Raw genomic sequence first — 25,446 nt, forward strand, 5'->3', positions numbered from 1 at the left:
ATTGAATCATTGCAATGCGTGTTTTTCAACTAAATGTTTGTATACATCTGGGTCACACAGGAGGATAGAAGACATATGTTGACTTGCATATAGATATATTATACTGTATTCAGAAAATGGTGGCAAAAAACAACTAGAAAAATAGACAAAGACAGGTAGTTACACGAAAAGACATATCTATAGACGAGACAGAAAAAAAAAAGGTGAACACGGGGAGGAAAATACATGTAAAAGACAGTTTTACGTCCATATATTTTTCTGCAAATTCATTCCTCGAAATAATGGTTTTGTAACTCTTGGCGCGAAATGGTATAATCATACAAAGAGTGGAAGTAGGAATTTGTAACGTAGAGTGAATATTTAGAACTGTCAAAGGTTTGAGGTGTTATCCCTGCAAATTTGTCTTCATTCCGGAGTTATCAACGACTTAAAAAACGAAGTAGCAATACTTCTTAATATTATATTAATCGCCATTACATAAATTACAATCAATACATAATTAAACTACGCAAAATATTACAATTACACTTTGTGAAATCCTACTGATACCACATTACTGAACTATAACTGAATACGAACTTAAAGAACAGGTAATAAACGAGCAACGTACAAAAATTTACTTTTGTAGATCAAAATAAATATAAAAATGTATTTCTATAGATTAAATATATTATTATTATTATTATTATTATTATTATTATTATTATTATTATTATTACTGAATTTCCAAAATTGACAAGTAACCTTATTGCACCTAAGGTAGGCTATGTTAGGATTATAGTTTTAATGATAAGCATAATACATAACAATACAAATATATTTACAATCTTTTAAAAATATGGCAAGTGAAATTGAGAAAATATATAAAACAGCAAGGATTAACAAATATTTTGAAAAGAGGAGGACAGCATGTGATGTTACATTAATATAAATTTGAAGTTACTTTACACTCGTATCTTTCTCTTCAGAAAATTGTGCAATCAAATAGAATATGACAAACAAACAGTCTGTAATGATTTGTTACATCTGCAAAGATAATCGTTTTCGTTATTAATGTGAAATATTTAGAAAAAAGGAACCAAATTTACCTTGACCAGATAGAAATTGGGTAAAAATGTAATTGAGTGTCAATAATTTACATTTAACCCGATTTGAAACAGTGGGAAAAAAAGGTAGATTAAATATAACATTATAAGCAATTCCTTTTTATAACAAAAGCATCTCTTGTGACATCACGTTTTCGAAAAGAAAAAAATTCACATAAAAGTAAGAAAAGGAGGAGAAAGCGAAGACTTAAAACGTAAATCTACGACACGAAACGTATGGTTTTATTTCCTACCACAGAGGCCATGCTTAGGATTTCATCGCACTTCAAAATCATTCGCCCTCAGTTGGGTTTGAAGCCACGAACTTCGGATGCAATGTCAGCATGGTAACCGTCAGAAACTCAGCTTCACAGCATGAGTTAAGATTGTTTATGATCTGCGTATGTTTTACGACGTGATCGGTTGAAGTCAGACACGATTTTGGCTGGCGCCGTTCTACTACAATAAAATTATTTTTCACCAAGGAATTCAGATATACTAAAAATCCGTTGAATTTAGCCTGGAATAATTAATGCCATTTTTTTCCAAGAACAACTTTATAAATTGATTATACTAGTAATTGATATTTTGTAAACGAGAGGTAAATAAGAACTGGATTACATCCATATTCGTAACATTCACCTAATTTCTTAATAATAAACTAAATTACGAGAATCAGAATTGACTGGACGTTATGCATGACAGTTGAATAGAATGCAGCATTGCATCACATAGAAGCGACCATGATAAGAATGTCTCGAAAGTTCCGTCTTATCGGGATCAATCTTAACTGATTAGTACAGAACGTTCGATTGGATTAAAATGGATAGCCTAGAATGTTGTAGAAAATTATAGATAGCAATTAATATAGGACAAATTTACCCAGTTCCTACTCAGTATGAGAAACAATCGTTGTCTGATAGTACTGTGGTGTTCATTGCTTTCAGGAGCTACAAGAGGAAAACAGTAAGTGCATTTACTAAAGTAATACGAAATAGAGAGAAAACAACTGTATAAGGTGATCAACAACGTCTTGTAAATAATCATAATTTAATACACTTTTATTTACTGAATTCTAATGAATGCCTACAGATATGGATAAAAGAAGGTATACAGTTGTTAATACTGCTTTTTCCTGATTCTGATGTGAACACTTAAGAAAATGAATTTAAATCTTTATTGGGTGTATTCTGTGTATTTCATTAATTATTATGCTTAGTATTCACATTCGTATTGTTATTTAATAACGCTATAATAATAATAATAATAATAATAATAATAATAATAATAATAATAATAATAATAATAAAATGGATAACTGTATACTTGTTTTTGACCATCCCAGAATTATTCACTTGAAAAAATAAGTCAGAACTGGATATTATTAGTTTCACTGTTCAGTATGGAACAACCTGCATTACACACAATCTTTCATGGCTAAAAACTTTCTTGGGTTAAACTTTGAACATCCTGAACAACCACTAGACGTTGTTCATTAGTTTGTGTTGTGTAAGCATTTAAAATTTACTATTATTTTATGTATACTTATGTATGTATGTATGTATGTATGTATGTATGTATGTATGTATGTATGTATGTATGTATGTATGTATGTGTATCTATGTTTGTACGTGCGCACGTGTACGCACGCACGTACGTATGTATGTTGGTATGTACGCTCACGGAAAAATATGTGACTGGCCTTGTTTTTTTAATTGACTGCCAAACAGCACAGTTATCTGCATAAATTCAACCTAAATATAAGTTACATTAATACAATTAAAACTAATCCTGTTGATGTGGTATACAAGAACATGTGTAATAGGCCCTAATCAAAATTTAGAATGTTCGGGATATTTATACCTATATATATGCAAATCCTTGTAGATATTAGTATTTCGATGGCTAAGAAATGATGCATCGTTCGTAAAAAATGATCATTTACTTTAACTACATTATTATTTAGGATAACTACTTTACTATTATGTTCACAAAATTCCATAGTTAAGGGGAGTCCCCAATGAAAATCATGAAAATTTAAAAAACAAAAAATTATTGACTATTTCACTTCTTTAGAATGTGTATTTTCATACCACAAGTGGATTTAGTTCAATTCTGATTACATATATTAATTAAGGCTGTAAGGAGCCGAGACATTTAAAGAGCTGTCAAAATTATTTTTTCATCAAAGAATTTTTTTTTACAAATTTCTGATTACAAATCTAGTAACATTTTGTTCTAAAGTTGGCTCCCTGAAGTTACTAGATGAACATAGGGGAGAAGAATTTTAATAGGTATGTGTTACATAAATATTCATTTTACTTTCAAATCCATTTTTTCGTAAGTTTACTTTTCTTCATTCAACACCAATTTTTTTATGTCAAATATTAATCAATTTGGATTAAATTATGAGGCAGCTACATACTTCTATGCATTTATTTTGTAAGAAATGCTGCTAGTTTATTTTATTAATATTTTTAATGAATTACAGAAAAAGTAATAGTTTTAAATTTTCAAAAATATCTTTAAATTGAATAAAAAGATATAAAATAAATGTATAGAAATGTTTCCCTATGTTTTGTGAATGTAACAAAAGAAGCTTAAAAATTAAGATCCTCTACTAAAAACTTGGGTTTGAAAATTTTTCTAAAAAAAATATAAAATAAATAAAAAATCAAAAGCCATAAAAATTTGGGAGTTCGAAAATTGGATTTTGTTAGTTCTTGACGTAGTAAACATGCTCTCAAAATATGTTTGAAAAAAGTGATTAGGAAAAAGAGTTGTAATTTTTAATGGTGTGCCCTTAACTAATATTTTGTCCTCGAGTAGACTGTCTTGTAAAGCAAAAACATATATAAAAAGTTTGTCTATTTTTAGAAAAATTAATTTTGTTTAAACATTTGTCTCATTCACCTGTAAATTTACAGATGCGAGGTATCACTTCTTAGCCATCGATATGCAAATCGCCTTCCACGTTGTATGCATGCATCTCGTATCACCTTCGCAGCTGAATGGATAGTACAGTAGCCTGCTAAGAAAATGTTTCCTGTTCGTTCACAGGCCGTGATTGTTTCTTTTAACTAGGGTCTTTGCAATTTGAACTTGTGTTACTCAGAATTAATTTATATTTCTTGAATACATTTCGGGAAAATTAGGTAGCCCTGAAAAAGGCTGTTTTAGGGTGTCATTCAATATACACTCCAATAACCTATGTTTTCACCGACATCTCGTAGTCAAATGAGAAGGGGCACAATAATATGTAATACTCTTGGAAGCATATTTTATGATTGAAACATATATATAGACCAGAACAATAATTTATAACTGCCAACTGTAAAATATGACTAACGTTATCAAATCATTATTTATTTCACTCTTTAAAGAATGGAGAACGGGAATATATATATATATTTAAATTATTTTTTTTAAATTAGAGTTAAATAAAATAGTTAACAGCAATGAAACATTTTTTTTCTTTCGCATTTTTAACATCTGAAATTATTGAATAACATTAATGTTATATAAAATTGTTAACGACGGAATATTAAAAAAAAATAAAGTGAAATGTATAAAAAATGTTACACTAATTTAATTAGTGCACTTTTTAAAATAATATTTGTAACTTTATGTATGTATGTATGTATGTATGTATGTATGTATGTATGTATGTATGTATGTATGTATGTATGTATGTATGTATGTATGTATGTATGTATGTATGTATGTATGTATTTATTAACACTACAATTGGGTATACACCCGGAAAGACAAAATATAGTTAATTAACATTATGATCCTCAAAGACTTTTAACATCAAAAACGCGTAATCATAGCCAATAGAGCACGAGGTGCAGACAGAATCATTCGATAAGGAAAGCCTGGTCAGACCTATTAGACATGTAAAATTGGAGTCATCACTTGGAAGTGATTTAATCTTCTTCATTTGATTATACCGTCTTACTTAAGTCCATGAAACACTTTAGAAATTCACCACAAATATACTAAGCAACGGAAACTACACTTCATTACACAGAAATTTAGATAAACTCTCCAAGTTTTTTTTTCACATGACTCAGAAATGTCCTTGCTGATACGGCAGACATCTAGCCGATAATTCATTTCATCCCACACGCGTATCTGCATATCACGATCGAACAGTGTCACAGCCGCGGTGATACGATCACGAAGTTCCTGAAGGTTAGCGGGGAGTGCGGATACCAAAAACAATGTCCTTCACAAATCCCGACAAGAAAAAATTGCAAAGTGTTAAATCCTGTGATCTGCGTGGCCACCGCATTAAGGCGTTATCTTGTTGTCCATAGAGTTATATCCAACGTTGTGATAAATTTGTGTTGAATAGCCTTGTACGTCATTATTGAAATGATCCGGACAACAGTCTTGTTGAAAAATGTAATTACCACTATCCTTAATCATTTGTGGTACCAGTCACCTTTCTAACATGTCTAAGTAGGTTCTCTCAGTGATGGTGCGCTCAGTGAGTAAAAATGATCCATAATCCTTCACCTTAGAAATTGCGCAAAAGACATTCACCTCAGGAGAGACTCGCACATTCTCAATTATTGCAACTAAGCGATACAGGCTATGGAAGATATTTAAGGTTTAATTGTGAGATCTATGATCTGTATAAAGACATTGACCTGGTACGGAAAATTAAGGTCAATAGACTGAGATGGGCAGGTCATGCGACCGGGATAGAACCAAATAACTCAGTAACGCATATCTTCTCAGAAAATCCTGAGGGAAGGAGGAAAGTGGGACGACCGAAGACCAGATGGCTGAGCTGTGTTCAGAGGGATTTTAAAATTATGGGTGTCAGGAATTGGAAGAACAAGCCAATCGATAGGATCCAATCGCCATTGGAAGCAGGCTCGGCCAGGATTGAAGCGCCAGAGATGATGATGATGATGATGATTAGGGGCGGATGTTGATGACCTAAAAATCTACTCAAAATTATCATTAAAATGCCCTTAAACTAAGGAAAAAATGATATAAGATTAAAAGAAAATGACATTTAATATTATTCACCATGCTCGCACCACAACTTTTTAAAAATTAGCTACCTTTTTTTTCAATAACTGCCCTGCAAATCTCGGAGAGAGGAGGCAACTTCCTGGAATTTAGCTAAGATAAAGGAAAAGAACATGCAACAAAATGAAGGTTTTAAGGGAAAACCATAGATTTTAATGAGGGTTTATAATGTATTTCAATCAGGGGTGGTCCATGTGAGTGCCTTCATTCCCCGTCTCCCCCTCCTTCCGCGCTTCACTTTTGTTAGCAGATCTTCCAGATGAGGGAGTGTGAATGACAAAACAAATTGGGGGCGCAGCGTGCATTCTTGCAATCTTTGTGTTAAAAATACTGTCTACTACAGTAGAGATCCCTTCCGAACCATGTTGAGGACACAACGTCCTGTCCAGGACATAGTGAAAGTTTCCCCCCCTTCCAAACATAAATTCTAAAAATACCCTCGTACCGACAAAAAACAGTAGCGGCTGAAGTCCTCATTTTATATTACTTCCGTTGTGTGAAGTGAAGCCTTCAGTGGAATGAGGGATGGACTTTAGAGTCTGTTCCAAACTATAAAACTCAAACTTCACTGTTATTCACTTATTCAGAAAACGATTTAACAGATCTATTGGTGAAGAAGAAAGTAAAGTGCATTCCAAATGATCTAAAAGTTCTTCAAAGTATTAAAAATGACCAAAAAAATGCCGAAAAAATATAAAAATGACCTATTAGTTCAGAAACGTCAAAAAATGCATAAAATACAATATAATAAATTACTTTTTTACGTTGATATAAACATAGAAAAGATTCCTATATTAATAGGCATCGTCCTAATATGAAAAATAAGAAGATGACTTTTCATCAACATCCGCCCCCTAATAATGATGACGATGATGATGATGCGATACAGGCTAATAAAACTTTGAAGAGTTTCTCGTTCTATCGGCATAAGAATTTCAATTATCCGTTGCTTAATTTATTTGTGGTGAATTTCTAAAATGTTTCATGGACGTAAGAAAGACGGTGTAGGCCTATTATAATTTAAGTGTAAATTGTTGTTCTAAAACAATGAACTTGAGCAAAATATTACGAGAGCGCAGTGGAATAAAACTAACATCACGTGAAAATACAAACTTTAAAAAAATCAAGCAGATTAGTAGAAATGTGTGTAAAGTCCAGGGCCCCAATTATAACCAGAGAACTGTGCATTATTCTAAGAACCATCCATAACTTCTCTTCGTTCAGCCTGCGACGCAGGGAAAGATATACTCGAGCGTTCCCTCTTAAAATACTGTAAATATCAGTTACACAGAATTGTAATATAAGCAGCAGATTCACAGGAGAAATATGACTATTTGTGGGTTATTCCAAGTGATTTATTTGTTGCAGCAGAAATGATAAGGTAGATTTTGATAAACAAATCCCTCTGTCTTCTAATTCCTGGTAAGAATTATTCTCTCATTCCACTAATAAAACTTCACGCTCACCTCATCTCTTTTCAAGTAATCCAAGTACAATAATAATCGTCTTCAAAATAATCAGCTGTGAACCTGACCGCCATTTTGTTTTACTAGGCCTACAAATCACGGTTAATCTCCTTCAACCGCTCGAATATGGCCGGTTGAGATTACCGTAGTCAACGTCTTGATTAAATCCTAAACCGATGTCGAGGCACCGTAAAAATGCTTAGTAATAATAATAATAATAATAATAATAATAATAATAATAATAATAATAATAATAGTAATAATAATAATATTTATTCATGTATATCCTTAGTTACTCAGTTAATCATTCACTCACTTAGTAACTCAGTCACTTATTTATTTATTTATTTATTTATTTATTTATTTATTTATTTATTTATTTATTTATTTATTTATTTTTTTATTTATTTATTTATATATTTATTTATTGACTCTATTATTTATTTATTTATGCATTTATTTATTTATTTACTTATTTATTATTTATTTATTTACTCATTTATTATTTATTTATTTGTTTATTTATTTAATTAATTAACTTATTTATTTATACTGGCAGAGTTAAGGTCGTAGGGCTTTCTCTTACACTCTACCAGGTCACAAAGTACACAAATCCTTTGAAAACCCTGTGCATCAGAGCTTTAAAAAAATAGCGTCGCAGCAGCTGAACTGGACATAAATGCGAATTAAATTTTGTGCGACATATTTCTCATATATCAAAATGCATTTTGATAAATAAAAATGAAAATTTACTAGATCTCCACTATAACAAAAGTATCCCCCCCCCCCGAAGAGAGAGACAACAATCGTATGAAGGCAAGCTGGAGCAGTTCATTGACGGCTTATATAGTAGGTCATTGCAGTTGCTGCAGTAATTTAATTTTGTATTCTTAAAAATTCTGCTGTGAAACTATACATTCTAACTTTAAATAATTAAAACATCTATCGGTGTTTTAGATTAATTTATGGTGTTATGAGTACTACTGTTGATGTATCAAGTGCACGAAATAAGGTCGCCACTATACGCTAGAGTAGTGGTCGGCAAAGATTACGTCATATAAAATGCAGCTCGCAATACACAGCAAAGGGGAAGGTAGGAAAGGGAGGATAGCTACCCAAAATGCTTAACGTTTAATGAAAAGTGATTACTAAGGGGAAGGAGATCATGTCTTCTTACTCCTCCGCCCTGCTTGTGTATTAAGGGGTTGACTCGCAAGTCATGATAAGCCGACCACTGCTGTACAGTTTAATTGAAGCTTATCAGTCCTTTTCCACTCAATGAGAACTCAGGATGCCGATATTCTTAAAAGAGAGCACAATTGAGCGATGACGTCACAGAGCATTGATCTGCAGATCACTGAACTAATATATATATATATATATATATATATATATATATATATATATATTAAATAAATTTTCGTAACCATGTGGCGCAATAGTTTCGTTACTTCTGAATATCTTGCGTTAGTTTAATTTCTTAACAGCGAGGATGAAACTCGCCAAAGAGTCCTGTTCTTCAAATAAATTGTGGTGATATTTTCTTAAACATGTGAAACATGTGTCGTTTAGTTTGAGTATTTAAGTTCGATAATCGTCTGGCTTATGCATGTTTTTCTGTTTCGATTTTATCTTAGGTAAACCTATAACTTTCTTTTGTATTAGTATTATATTATCATGTATTCATGGCCTTAACTCTGCCAGAAAAAATTAACCATTAAAAAACACAGGATTATTAATATGACTTCATTCAATGTTTCGTTATGAATTTAAATATCTAATTGATTCTATTTCCTCTCTACAGGCTCACCGACATTATGAAGGCCGTAGTGAGGAGATTTATCCTGATTCTTGCAATTATGGTGTCATTTTCTACGCAACGTGCAATTCCTTCCTGTCCAGTCGAATGTACTTGTTGGAATATTAAAAATGACTGGAATCTAACTTTAATTGCTGAGTGCAAAGACAGAAATCTCATTTACGTTCCAAGAACTGTATCTGCTTCCAATGTGAATATCCTACTACTCTCCTACAACCGAATACACGAGCTGAATGTTCATGATTTTAAAGGCTACGTCAACGTGTTCAAACTGGACATAAGGAACTCTGCAGTGACAAGCATTCATTCCTCGACATTTCATGAGATGAAACATCTGAAAAGCATCGACATCTCTAACAATAACTTAGGATACATCTCGCCACGGATATTTGAAGAGAATACAGAACTGGAAAATGTGTCATTAAGCAATAATCCACTTTCAATGATACAACTCAACTCTCCGATCCTAATATCAAGCTCAATCACATTTCTCGATCTCAGTCGCAGCAAAATCACAAAATTATACCCAGAAAGTTTTTCAAATCTCACTAGCTTGAAATTCTTGGACCTAAGCAGCAATCGTATAAAAGACATATCTCAAGACACTGCTGTGTCACTATTACGCATCAGTCAAGTCAACTTCAACAACAATTTATTTAAGTGTCGTCCTCATTTTAAAAGACTAGTTTGTTCCTTGTATGGGAAGTCAGGTTCTCAAGCTTCTCTCCTAATGTGCGAATTGAAAACAGGGCACAGAAGAGTGTTCAGCCCTTCAGATCAAGAAAAAATGTGTCAAAAATATATCTCTAGATCAGAATCACCCAAGTTTAACGAAACCACCTCATCAGTTGTAGAAATCTTCTTTCCCATTATCCTTCTAACTACTGCTGTTGACCATTCTGACGGATCAACACTACCTATGAAATACGCTCCACTGGAAAATATTTCTATTGAAACTAGTTACAATACTTCAGCAATTGAAGAATCATCTGAAGATGATAGTATACCTGACCATTCCTCCACTAAACTCTTCTCGTTTCCAACCATACCTACACCAACTACTAACGCAACTATTCTGAGTCATGACAATATGTCTAGTGGATTTGCATTAATAATTATAATTTGTATTGTATCGACAATTTTACTTTTGTTATGTGTGATTCTATTATACAGACGTATAAAAGTGAAAAATAACTCAAGCAGAAAAGAAAGGGATAAATTCAACTGGTATAATTCAGAACGTTTCTTAATCTATGATAAGGGTGCAATATCAGATAACTCTCACAATGACGAATAGTTATTGTCTTAAAATAAAAGTTTACATCAGAGGTTTATCAGTATCAGTAAATTCTCGTAAGATATTTTCATGAGCTGAATAGAATTTTCTTAAGATAAGAGAACACATCTAATCTACAACAGAACGTGAAAAAGCATTTTGTCCCCTTATGTCACATGCATTACTTATATGCTACAAGAGTCGGCTTACTGTAATAATAATAATAATAATAATAATAATAATAATAATAATAATAATAATAATAACAACAACAACAACAATAATAATAATAATAATAATAATAATAATAATAAATGCGGGGGGCAAAGACTAATTGGGATTTCTCGGTCTCTGATCAGGTCAAAAACCCTGATAGAACTGATATTTAACCCTTGCGGTGAATTTCGGTGAAGTCCGGAGGGCCTAATTAGTCAAATCCACTCTCCTCACCTCCACGTTGGGGCCCCCTGGGATCTTTTAAGATGCGAAAGAGAGAGTGGTGTGCGGAAGGCAACGGGAAGCTACCGCATTTATCTTTTCCAAGAAAAAAGTGGTTCGTATGCGATAACTAAAAGAAAGAAAGATTGGATAATGATGGGTTTGCAGTGAAATACTATCTCTTGGACATAAAACTATGAATGAATAATAAATACGTTGATATTTAACAGGATAAAATGGTAGAATTTTGTACTGAAATATTGAGAATAGTTACGCTGTTTAGAATTTTAGAATACTCAACACAAAAATTTGCAGTTGCAACTTTGTTTTAAAATTAATAAAGTAAACAACTAAAACCAAAAACAAAACACAGAAGTGATTCGAATTATTCAATGTTTTTTTTTTTTAAATTGAGAACCACAGAATATTCATTCATAGAGCAAATGGAGGTAAAATTGATGCAATTACAAAAAAATCTATTCATTTTTCGCAACATAAGTCAGATGTCTCTATGCAATTACCGAACAATTTCTCATACATTGAAAAAGTTAAGTCGTTCTAAAACTAAATGTCAAATGGCTAATTATGAATCTATAGTACTTAATTTGTTTTGTGAATCTATAGTACTTAATTTGTGTTGTATGACAGAGAAAATTTGTTCCTCTTTGTAAAATTGACAAATTGCTCTGATAGTGTGTTTTTACTGTCAATATGTTGTATTGAAGTATAAAAGTATTATCTTTCGTGGATTCGTAAGATTCGCTTATAGCAGAGGAAATGGGCTCATGTTGGCAATACTGGCGAATTGCTATGAAATTATGGATTTGTTATAATCCCTCATAGATTGAAATCGTCAATTACTGTATTGCAACATAAATAGCCGTAGAGTCGTGGTCTAAGGTATCTTACCTGGACTCACGTTATAGAATTAGCACCGGTTTCAGTCTTTATGGGGAAGGTTTTTCTCATGAATTTCCAACCAGTGCATAGGATCGGTGCCCACCCAGCATCTGATAAACTTTTGGAGCTACAACAGGTAGCGAAATCAGTTTTGAAAACCAGTTATAGTGGTTGTGGGGATCATCATCCTGACTACACTACAGGTTTTACCAAAAGTTTAAGGACACCCCACCATAAGTGATGTTTCACTCCTGCCATCATACATGAAATCCCTTGATGTTTATACAGGGACCAAATGCCTGTGAAAAGTGAAGTTTTTACTGCAAACCCAATCAGTCTGTCTTCCAAACTGTGCATTATATAACAATTTGTCTGTTACGAAACTTATTGAAAAATTAAATATTGTGTAGAAAAAAAATTAATTACTCCAGGATGGATTGACTTAGATCAGTGAACTTTGTAATGGATTTAGACATATCTGAAAGACTTCTTGTGTAATTATTGTTTTCTGTTTAAAAAATTGTGCCACTTCGTCCAGGCATTGTAATCCAAACTGATTCCCCTCCCCCTTCAGGAAAAATGGCCGTTTTCTGAAATTCTCTTGAGTTTGAAATTCGCGGCAAATAGACCAGAGTCCGCCACTGCCATTTACAACATTAAATTGGGAATTGGTAACATTGGTGAATCAGCTTATTCCCTCCATTTCTAGTAATCAGCTGTGGAGTTTATTACAAGTGCAAAAAGATTAGATTTCTTCCCTGAAAAAAAATGAAAATAGGTCATTTGAGTGTGGAGAGAAGTCGCAGATTATTGGGATGTGAAAGAATGACTGGAGATAATACCTAACTCCATTCCAAAATTCATTGACCTAAGTCATTCTGAAGTAATTAATTTTCTTCCTACACAATAAGTAATTTTTCAATAAGTTTTCTAACAGAAAAATTGTTATATAATCCACAGTTTGGAAAATAGATAGACTGGGTTTGAGTAAAAACTTGACGTTTCACAGGCATTTGGTCCCTATATAAACATCAGGTGGTTTCACATAAGTATAAGGACACAGTGAAACCACCTATGGAGGAGTGTCCTTAAACTTTTGGTAAAACCTGTATATCTCCGTTCGGGTTGCATGATCGTTCGCCTATGTTAAGGCTTGTGGACGTGAGGTAGCAGCCGGCTGGTCGGCCTCAGTCTTTCACGGACTGTTCACGCCACCGATAAATGGCAAATTAATGCCAGAATTGTGAATCTATGAGATTCATTTGCAACAGAGTAATCCTGCTCATGTTGGCAATACTGACAAATTGCTCTGAAATTGTGGATTAAGTTACTACAATCCCTAAGACATTCAGTAGTCAATTACAGTATTGTAATGTACTACATGAGCATATTCTCTTTCGATAGGAAAGCAGCAATAATTTTGGCTATGCGGGAGCTCTTCCACAAACCGGTTACAAAGACAGCGCAGTATCGCTTATTAAACTATTAAATTACCAAATATAAGTAATTAAAACTTTATTTCTTCATTCAACTTAAGAAATTAGATTCCAAAATTGCCAGTCATCTTCTTCCAAACATTTTTAGTTGTACAGAGTGTCTGATTTAATCCGTTCGCTTTTGTTTACGCAGCCCAAATATTAGTCCATACATTAGGGAGGTATATAATGATTTCGCAGGCGGAATCAGAGGTATATATTAGCGTCCTCGTGAATGTTGTACGTTTGATAATTTTATGATAAACAAGTACAATCACTCTGTTAGTTATTTATTTTATTTCGGCTTTCCAATGTTTCGTCTATTCGCGTTTATCATTGAATAGTGTTCATTGAGTCAATTGCTTTTCTTATAATCCCGATATTATTTCTTAATGCGTAAGTTATCTCCAATTTCTCAGATTATTTTTTTTGTTTCATTCGGAATAACTAACAAACATCATAAAAGTAAGTTTAAAGAAAAGACAGCGTAGAGTTTTAACACAATTTATTTATTAATTTAAATATATTTCAAGTTTTTCACTCCTAACGACACCACCATGTGAACGTCACAACCTAGGAGACCAAGAAAAACGTTGGATTCAGACTATGACATACCAAATGGTCTATGACATACAAGATCAATGACAACCCGCATAAAGCTGGAGCATCTCGATATATTCTGCTTCCTGGAACATGTTATGTTCAATAATTACAGTATTCGCTCGCTATCTTTCGCTTTTTTGTCATGAATTTCAGAGATTCGAAACGTGAATGATTACCGAAGACAGGATTCGAGCTTCCATAGGTATTTTCAGTTTTAAGTAGTTTTTACTAGGACGTTCTAGAATCACCTGGAATCGGAGTTCGAAGTGAAAGTGTACGAAAAGGAGAACCGGGGATCGAATCCTCACAGGCATTCGAAATATACATAGAACCATTACTCTAGATGACAGTCATGAACTACCTTGAGAGATCCACGTATTGGAAATGGATGTTTCGTTCCTCAAAAGCATGGTATGAATCAATATATTAATCAGTCCACTCGTCTATGCTTATTTATCATTTTAGCTGTTTTCAATCGTTATTAAATCTAAAATATAATCGCTGCGAATTAGAGAATCTCAACGACGGAAAGTGTCACCCCCTAGTGTTGTTCGTAATGTCTCAAACAGTTTATAAACGGCTTGAGTGAGACACTCTGTATGTGATAATATTTTACATTTATAGTTTGTGGTTTGTCGAAATACCTATAGGCCTACAATATTGCAACGTTTGCGTTACCAATGTGTGGAAGCACGTCCTCTGGTAGCCAAAGTTGCCACTTACCGGCCATAATTGTGAATGTACGAGATTCACTTAAAGCAGAACAATTCTGCTTCTGTTTACAGTTCTGACGCATTGTTCAGAACTTAAGGATTACGACATGGGTACATTTCTTAAGACATTGCAATCGTCAAATTAAGGACTGCAACATAAATGGCAAATAGGATTGCTACATTGTGAATATATGAGATTCACTTAGAGTAGCAAATTCTGCACCTGTTTGTAATTCTGACGAGTTGTTCTGAATTTGTGGATTAACTGAATAATCCTTCATACTTACGCATCGTCAATGAAGCATTGGATTATGAAGGTAGTTGTAGTAGTGATGTTAACTGGGAAAATGAAGGATAGTTAATAATAATATAATTAGTAACGAATTGATATTATTTTGGATCTGTAGTACATAGGCCTAAGTAATGCATGTGGCTTCGAATCTGTAGAATTTCGTTCGATTACTGACGAGGACTGTAGAATTTCACATCAGCCATAGATTAGGAGTGTTTGTTCCTCGTCATTTACAAATAACACTATATTCGCTAGTATTAGTTTGTTGTTGCTGCAGTTTTGTTTACTTTTGTTGAGAAATGTATATATTAAGCATTACTGCCATTTTACTGAAATTAACAATTACTTGCTTCTTATATTGTAACTTATATCAGAAAAATGTGTTGAATTAAGTTAAATAGTGTGAAGGTCCACTATAAATATTAATTATAAAGTTGGTTGAAGAATAAATATCATATCATATCATCTAAGTTCAATAGGCCCTATAATATATTCAAATATGTCATGTGCTGTACTGTGGTGAAATAATAATCATTAAAATTGTTATTGAGTGATTAAGAGGCTTATAGAGTGTGAATTTCTAATGCATGTTTAGAATAACTACAGCCTTCGATATGAAAAATGCACACACTTGAAGGATTCACGGAAAGAACATACTAAGTCACTTTTCTTACATTTTACAGGGGAGAATTTCTTAACTTCAATACAGTGATATCATTCAGACGCTAGATTAGCGATTGATAAAGCGTTGTAAAATAAACCAAAAACAAAAGAAAAGAGATTACATATACAGGAAGAGATACGCCTAACCCGCGCATGTCATGGAATTAATCACTTAAAATCGGAATAGTAACACATGGTAAGCGAATGGGTCCACAAAAATGTCATTTCTTAAATTAATGTTGAGGTAAAGAAATTCAACCTTTTTAAAATGGCTATACAGAATAATATCAGAACTTTTTTTTTTTTACTTGTTAGCAATCCTACATGAAAATCATCCCATAAGTACTTGAGGATGGAAGTTGGCTAAATTTGTGTAAGATTTTCAGGACAATTAAAGATTTTCTGATACATGCGTTGTAAAAGGTGTCCATATTGAGTGTGGTAATAATTTAGAATACACGTTTCATAAGTGTTTATCATATATTCATATTATTATATAGCGTCGTCTGATAGCTGGAACAGCCAGCTTGAAGAGTGCAACTAAAAAATTACGTGGTAAAAACTTAATCAACTATAAAATTAATAACGTACAAAAGCACTGAATGCCTGTGTTGATGTTGAGGGTGATAGTAACTTTGGATGGACAGCACTGTTGAAAATGAAACAGGATGAAAAGTTTTTACTTCTTGAAAACGGTTAAGACATTAAAACTAATTTATTATTAATATGAGAAGCTAAGGCATGCCGAGGCGGCTTTGATCAGATCTGTTCAGAGGAACAGCAATACACCGAAAAGACTCGAAATGTATAGAAATAAGAGCGCTTGAAACCAAAACAATGTAAATGTGTAGGACCGAGCAAACGATTATCTTAAAATGGGGTACTGAAATTCTGGTCGCTCAGTACTTGAATTTGCTCTGTGCTTCACATGTTCAAGCATCTGAATAGTAGATCTTATAACATAATAAATAAAGATTGAAGATGGAATGTAGTGTGAAAGCTGAATGCGCAAACGGAAAGAAATCAATTAATCAAACGCAGGAAGAGCAGGCAAACATTTCAACTTGATCGGCTCGCCAATTGAAAATAATCGAGTTAAAGCCCGCTCCCACTTAGCTGAATCGAATAGAATTTCTCTTCACAATGTAATTAAATGGAAAGATGGCAGAAAGAGGCCCGTCCAATCGAATACAATTTATGATGCAGAATATTTATTCCACTGCTGGAACAGAATTTCTTGTTTCGAGTCTGATCGTATGTTCTCGTGAAGCCTGCGTGAAAAAACAAATAAGCCATAACCATTTCGGGTAGCGCAATTTCTTTATTGACATTTATTGCTGAAATAGTACGTAGGTTATACAGAAAATTACAATTTAATCATTTGAACGAAGGAAAATTAATAAATTTTATTCAGAATTATCCGCTATTGTATGACAAAACACAAAAGTACTACCATAATAATTGAGGAGCGTTTCTGCAAAAGTCGATAGATGCAGAAATCAAGATTTTACAGAAATTACACTAAGTGACAGGATCTATCGAGTTTTGAAAAAACCTGGAAGGTGTGGTAGTCTCTACGTACGGTATGAATCAAGTTTTGGTAAATCTGATTTCATAGATCGATTCCGGAGGTAGAAAACATACGCTATCCATATGTAACTCACTATCGAAAATTTCTGCATCTATCGACTTTTGCAAAAACGCTCCTCAATCATTCCCGTGATAATACTTGAAGCGAAATAAGTAAATTAACGGAAACATAAGGCAAAAATTTAAATCCAAAGAAGCGCTATAGAACGAAACTTTGTTTCATCTCTCAGAATATAGTGAAATAAAGTGGAAAATCTCCACGTATATTCCTAGTTTAAAATATCACTAATCTAGTATTTCCGCTTCTTGTTTTGGCTATGTATTTCTTCTCTTTCTGCCTCAACACATAACTACGCTAAAGCTTTACGTGATCCATTTTACATACTCAAAACGCTTCGATTCGATTTCATTAGATGTGAGCGGCAGCAGACTTTTCGTTTCGATTCGGTTCGGCTCGATACGCTAAGTGAGAGCGGGCCTTTATTCCTGTGACTAGCCTTTGCCCTTATGGAATTTCATGGGCCGTTCTTATTCTTATTCTGATGTGTAAACTTCATTTTAGTGTATTAAAATATTTTACACAGGACAGAGGAAGAAGTACATGGACGGTAAAAAAATTATGCTGATATTATATATTTTTTTCTCTTCTTGATGTATCCTTGGTCTGACGCTCAGTTACAGTCTCTCATTGATATGAGAAGAAATGTTAACTTAAAACTGTTACAGAATCAAAGACAAGAGTTTGTATTTGCGAAACATTTTGTAACATTCATCATTCAACGTACGTACTACATTTATGTAATATATTTTACCGGTATTCATTGAAGTAACAAAGAAACACATGGACTGATTGAAACTTCAACACAACAGAAAAACTTAAAAGAATAACTGTTCTATATAATATGTGTGTGTGTGGTAATGGTTAGCATGTATGACTGTGAAGCGAGCGGGTCAGGGTTCAAATCCTAGTTGGGTGAAGTTATTTAGTTGAGATTTTTTCTAGGGGTTTTTCCTCAACCTATGCTCGGTAACTTTCGACTCTGGACCCTGAACTCATTCCACTGTCATTATCACCTTCATCTCACTCAGAGGCTAGATAACCTTAGCAGTTGATAAAGCGTCGTGATAAAAAACTAAATAAAAATAAATAATAATATATGTCAAAACTGTCATGCTACGGTATAGATGGCATCAATACAGTAGTTTATTAGTGCTTTTACTTTACTAGCAAGAATAAATATCGTTCAAGATTCCACTACGAGGAGAGCAGTCTATATTCAGAGTAGTATGATGAGAAGGTATGCCAAAGCAATAAAAAAAACATTCATATAAGACACATATATGGAATAATTAGTTAAACCTATTGTACTTTAAACATATATGATAAAACCTGTTTTTTTGTAATTTATACATCTGATAAAGCCTGTTTTCTTTTAATTATGTTAGATAAGATTAAACTTTTCTGAGAATATTGAGTAATGTTGCAATACCAATACTGTCACGAATCATGCATGACCAATAGCTATAAAAAGATTTACATGAAACAAATCTACAGATAGGCTAAGTAGACTTCGTTTTAGATTATGTGATCTGTAACGGTAATCCAAGAAAGATGGCATTGGTCCCTCCATCGATATCTACGTTTTTCTTCATCTGTGTGTCCTCTTGGTTTACCACTCTCACAAAATACATTTTAAACAGTAGTATTTATTTTCAAATCAGCTGTTTAACGAAATTGTACCACTTTCAAAGTTATCTAGCGTCGATAGAACAGGTCATAGTGAGGATACCGAGAATTCGCAATGGATTATCTGACATTCGCCTTACATCTTGGAAAACAAAACCAACTAGGTAATATATCAAGTCGGAATTCGAACCCATGCCCAGTTCCAGTCCCATATCAGAAGTCGTATATAGTGTTAGTAGTATTACTTCTTTAGAACGACTACTAGTATTTAATTTTTCTTCCTCTTTCTGTACTCTCTTGCAGTCCATATCACATCGAGGTAAACTTGTGTATCCTTCTCTCAGCTTCTAGTTAAACAACAAGCATTAGACCTATAAGTGTAAAAAATTATTCTTGGATATGAGCACAATATAGAGTGAACCAAGTCATGTTATTAATTTCAGGGAGTTAAGGCCAATTCAAAATGAAAATTAAACATAACCGTAACATAAGCACAGAAGTTTGCGCCCAGGCTACCAAATGGGATCATTCACAATGATTCACATAAGCATTGACATAAACATTACCGTAAGACGTTAACATGAAAGTTTGCAAACTCCAAACTTTTATGCTTATGCTTACGTGATTTGCAAACAGAACACAATCGTGGAGCGCTGAAGTATACGACAGAATATGAGGAAATGGCGTCGTTGTTATGTTTCCATGGTTACCAAGTATGTTTGCTGTTATGTTTATGTTCCCATCGTGAATGATGGTCTGACTTCTTGATTTTACTGTAACGTTAAGTTAACGCTTACATTATGTTTAATTTTCATTGTGAATGAGCGTTTAACCTTGGATATATTCAAACAGAAAAGTGAAATATAATTCTGCTATAATTTGCTTACGTTTCGACAAAAAACATGTTTTAAATTAAACGTTAGTAGCGTATTTCAGGAAAACATTGACTAAATTCCCAATATCCTCAGTCAATTTAAGAACACAGTGAATTCTGATGATGAATCACTGAACAGACTTCATTCTTCCCTCAAATTTTCAGAAACTAGATTCGAAAAAAATGTTTTTTTTTTTTTTTCCCCCTCAGAGCAATTTTAAATTGTACGGAACCGTAACATCGTTGTAAAAGATTATTACTCGAATCAACAGATACGTATTAAAGCTTGCGGGTATTACCCATCTAAGGCGAGTGAGGATCTGACAGATGAGCGCGCCACTTGTTGTTTTACGAAATAGACCGTGCTGCAGAGGTAGAGTCAAACTGTAGAGGCAACTGAAGCACTAGATACTAACGCAACGCTATAATTAAGATGCGATTACGCGACCTATTTATCTAGATTTCGTGACATCATTTTTGCTCGGACATAATCTTGTATCTACATAAATAAATAAAATTTAAAAAATGAATAATTATTAGTGATATACTTAGTTACACGCGAATGTATTCACAGCCACAACAGATAAACAGTTTAGTTCGCAGAAATGCCGGGCCCTCACTCGCCTTGAACGGGTAATACGTTACTACGATGGAGGAGCAGACAAGAAATTTAACAATAAATGTAAACATAAAGAAAGTTTGCAGTTAGTTCTGGAATGTAAGTTGACCGATTAACTACTTCAAGAATGAAGTGGGAGACAACTATTTCTGATTGATTTAAGTAAAATACTACTTGCAGATTCTGTCTACAGGTTCAAAACAGAAGAAATAAAATAATACACCATCTGTAGTTTTTTACATTAAAAGAACCTATATGATAATGACCTCCTACTCCTCTATTCGAAATACGTCCGTTAAAGGGGTTATTCACCGAAAAACAAGGGACTACTGTGCACTGATTACAACTTTGCACAATGGCAAAATTCAAATATTTAAAATTGCACGTTTTTATGAAAAAGTATGTAAACACGGTAAAATGGTACCCGAGAAATCATCCACCAAAATTAATTACATTACTTAGAATTCACTCGGTATACCGAGAAGAGAAAATAATATGTTCAGATGAACTGTTTATATCAATCTGTACATCCTTCTTTGTTCTCCTGACAGGATAAAACAAATAAAAAAATAGTCAGGCTGGAAATGGGATATAGATGAAGATACTGAATTAAAATATCCTCAAACTGTGCTGATAGTTCATTAATAACTTTTTTGTAGCAATATTATGATAAGACTATGTACTAGAATAGGAACACTGCTTTCTTTACAGAAAAAAACTATGATCTTAGAATTAGTTATCTGCGAGAGTACTGTTGGTTTCGTAAGAAATTACATTACCTCCTTTCTCATTCTACTTGGCGTGGGTCCTTGCAATCACCACACGTACTTGAGATCCTGTTAGTAAACAAGTATATATTATTTCTTTTAATTTATTTATTTGACTATTTATACATGCCTATTTGTGTTAGTGTTAATTTCGCTGTTTTATAATTCACACTACTGAGGAACATGTCGAAAATTAATAGTATCAAGCCTTTCCTTCAGAACGAACTTATAGAGAATTTCGGAAAGGAATATTTTCTTATTAAAGGAAAAAACAATGAATTTTACAAATTGTTAAAAAAGTAGAAGAACAGATAGAACTCGATTATTTAAAAAAGCAGTGTAATAGCAAAAGGTACATGGAAAATATTTAATTATGCAGTCAAAACTGGCTTTCAACATCAAAATCAGACATAAAACATGAAAAAGGATTTCATCGAAATTTGTGTATAATGTTGGTACATGCCAACATCCCTTTCAACAATATTTCAAAGCGTATCTTCAAAAAAGTTTTCTTTTGGTACGTTGTGAATGTACCTTGTAATTCGGTTCATTTAATTGTGAAGAAATGTATTTTGTGTAAGAACTGTATATTTTTTTTCTTTTCTGCTCACACACAAATGATTATTTTACAGTATATTGTTAAAACTTGTACAATATAATGTAAATAGGAACATGTAATGTTAGACAATTATTTTTTGTACTAGAAATGCACCGTATATATTATATTTGTAAACATGAACATTTATTTTACGCCCTAATGTGACTGAATGTTTACATGTTGAGGCAAGGAATAACTGCACTTTCAATCTCCCATTCCCCCTTGATCTACATAACACAATGGTCCGTGCGTTCGTACCTTAATACATTTCGGTACCCTGTGCCGCAGTCTGGTTATGAGATTTTAACAGTGTTATTAAGTGCATCCACTTTTCTGTATTTAAGAAAGAAGTTTCAAAAAGTCTACATGTAAATAATTCCGAACTGAAATATGTCAAAAGTAAATATACCTCACATTAACTAATGTTTTCTGTGTTCATATGGAAAATAGCTGTTAGGAGTTAAATATGAATGTTTATGCAATAACATTAATGAACTGTAAAATTATGCAAGATTGTGTATAAACTATAGGAAATAAATGTTACATGTAACGAGCTTTGCTCTATCGAGGTACTTTGATGTAACGTGTTATGTAACTATTTTGTTATTAAATACAAAATAAAATAATGTAACAAATATATCACAGCAATAAATATAATTTCTTCTGCTATGTTTCACCCCATATTCCCTTTTGTCCTTGCTGGCATCAGTAGCAATGATCATAAATATCATTGTCTTTCATAGGAACTTTCATGATATTGCACAATGGTTTTAAGAATGTGCATAATAGGCCTATTGCGCAATGGCTTTAGGAATGTGCATAAGAGACCTATTGCGCAACGGTTTTAGGAACTTGTATAATACTAGAGAATGATTTAGGTATGACCTAATGGTGGGTTTACATGTGCATGGATTTACTGGCGCCAGTTAACACGCCAGTCGTACTTTCGTGCTAGTAAAGGTTTGCACGGGTATGTCCGGTGGCGTGGAAGGGTCTGAACACTACCAGAATAACTTTATTATTATTATTATTATTATTATTATTATTATTATTATTATTATTATTATTTGTTATTATTATTATTATTAAATTATTGGGGATCAGTGTGGTTTTAGGCGTAATAGATCAACTATTGATCAGATATTTTGTATGCGACATATAATGGAGAAAAAATGGGAGTATAAGGGTACAGTGCATCAGTTATTCATAGATTTAAAAAAGGCATATGACTCGGTTAAGAGAGAAGTTTTATATGATATTCTTATTGAATTTGGTATTCTCAAGAAACTAATTCGATTAATTAAAATGTCTCTCAGTGAAACGTACAGTAGAGTCCGTATAGGTCAGTATCTGTCAGATGCGTTTTCAATTCACTGTGGGCTGAAGCAAGGAGATGCACTATCACCTTTACTTTTTAACTTTGCTCTAGAGCAGCGTTTCTCAAAGTGTGTTCCCCGGAACCCCAGGGTTCCGTAAGCAACTCTTAGGGGTTCCGCGCAATTCCTGATGTGAAATTATTTACTTTTTAATCTCTAAAATATAATGTTATAAAAACATGAAAAAGAATAAGAACAGAACTCTACCTGTTTATTCAGCCATTCTATTGGCTATTATCAGGACAACAACGGGTACCGTTTACGGCAATCCGATCACTAATGCACATTGTAATAATAGGTGCGCTTGAAATAACTTAAGTGTCTGCAGCTAACACATTTTCCAACAATAATGCACAGGTGTAAATTGTATACGAAATTAATTGAAAGTTCTGTGAAGGATATTTCGCAGAGTTGTTTTGACGTTCCTTCAAGAAAGCACATGAAACTTTTTTTTTGGAGAAGAAAGAACATTATTTTGAATATAAAGGTAAGTTATGTTTAATTGTGTCTCAACATTTATTTAATAATATTCGAGAAAGCTCAAATATTTTAAAGAAAAATTGTGCGAGTTTTGTCATCCCTTCTGCAAAATTGTGTAAATAGAGACCGAGACCGATCATTGCGAGCTACGTCATCGTATTTTTAATACGGAGTGATATCGACCATAACTCTACTTTTTTAATACAGAGTGACACTGAATCATGGATCGGAGGCTTAAAACAGGATCATTAAAACAATCAACATCCAACTGTGCCACTAAACTTCAACTATCCCTAAACAAGTATGTGGGTCTGATGAAACCAGGTGTACAAAATAGCTTCTCGTCACCTGAAAATGTGATGGAGCCAATATCAAAAACATAACATCAACCTGTAATTAAAAAACGTAAATATAATTAGAGTTACTTAGCCTTGGATTTCATGAATGCTAAAAATTGCCCTCAGTGTGTAATATGTGGCAGAATTTTACCTAATAATTCGATGGCACCTTCAAAATTACGTCGCCATTTTGAAACAAACCATGCTCAGTTTTATAACAAGAATATTTTTTTCTTTGATAGAAAACGTCGTTAGTTACTAAATTCACAAAATTTCTTAGCTCAGTCATCAAATGAAAAAAGCAACAGAGGCATCTTTCATTGTAAGCTACAGAGTGGCTCAGGCAGGTGAATCCCACACAGTAGCCGAAAAATTAATAAAACCCTGTGCGATTGACATGGTTAAGTGCATACTCAATGAGAAGGAGGCTAAACAAAATTTTCCGTGCCGCTTTCAAATGAAACAGTGGCTCGTTGCATTCAAGATATGGCAGCTTACATCTAGGAAGAATTAAACTGTCGGTTCAGATCACGTCAATTTGCACTACAGATAGACGAGTCAAGTGATGTAGCAGATCTGGGAGTTGTACTAGTGTTCGTCCATTAACATTATGAAGATGCTATTGAAGAAGATATGCTAATACGTAAACCGCTGCCAGCTAATGCAACAGGATCTGAAATTTTCAGACTTGTTAGTGAGTACTTTTGAAAAAAATCATATATTCTGGGACAATTGTGTTCATGTCTGCACGGATGGTGCAAAGGCAATGGCTGGGAAAACAGCTGGTGCAGTATCGCGCAAAAAGTCAGTTGCAAAAAATTGCAAAATCAGTCCTTGTATTTTACACCGTCAAGCTTTGGCCATATCAAAAATCCCACTGTCCCCCAAAAATGTTCTTAATGAAGCAGTAAAAATCGTTAATTTTGTCAAGTCCAGAAGATTAAATTCAAGACTCTTCAAAATCATTTGTGACGACATGGGAAGCCTTAAAAAATCTTTGCTTCTCTATACAGAAGTGAGATGACTTTCTCGCGGAAAAACTTTACGTAGACTCTTCGAACTTAAGGCTGAGGTGATGGCTTTCTTCATTGATCACCATTTCGAGTTGGACGATAGTTTGAGTGACAAACAATGGCTGTTGATATTTGCATTTTTAGCTCAATTTTTGTGCTAATATATTCAATGCAGCAAATAAAATCAGGGCTTTCAAGAGAAAATTGCAGTTCTGGATGAGAAGTCTAGCCGGCCGTGAATTTGAGAGCTTCCCTGCTTTGAAAGAGTTCCTTGAGGAAAACGAAGAAACTCACCGAGAACTTGATGAAATCAATGAAGAATTTG

At 33.4% G+C, this 25,446-nt stretch overlaps 1 protein-coding gene across 1 annotated transcript; it reads left to right on the top strand.

Annotated features, from left to right (window-relative positions):
- Positions 1-1,977: 1,977 nt before the first annotated feature.
- On the top strand, positions 1,978-18,779 carry LOC138711946 (slit homolog 1 protein-like). The gene is made up of 2 exons (XM_069843248.1): positions 1,978-2,051; positions 9,405-18,779. The coding sequence occupies exons 1-2, from the start codon at positions 1,984-1,986 to the stop codon at positions 10,714-10,716; spliced, it is 1,380 nt and encodes a 459-aa protein (XP_069699349.1). The 5' UTR covers positions 1,978-1,983; the 3' UTR covers positions 10,717-18,779.
- Positions 18,780-25,446: the final 6,667 nt, after the last annotated feature.

This window comes from Periplaneta americana, chromosome 13 (assembly GCF_040183065.1).
Source record: "Periplaneta americana isolate PAMFEO1 chromosome 13, P.americana_PAMFEO1_priV1, whole genome shotgun sequence".
NCBI classification, from domain to species: domain Eukaryota; kingdom Metazoa; phylum Arthropoda; class Insecta; order Blattodea; family Blattidae; genus Periplaneta; species Periplaneta americana.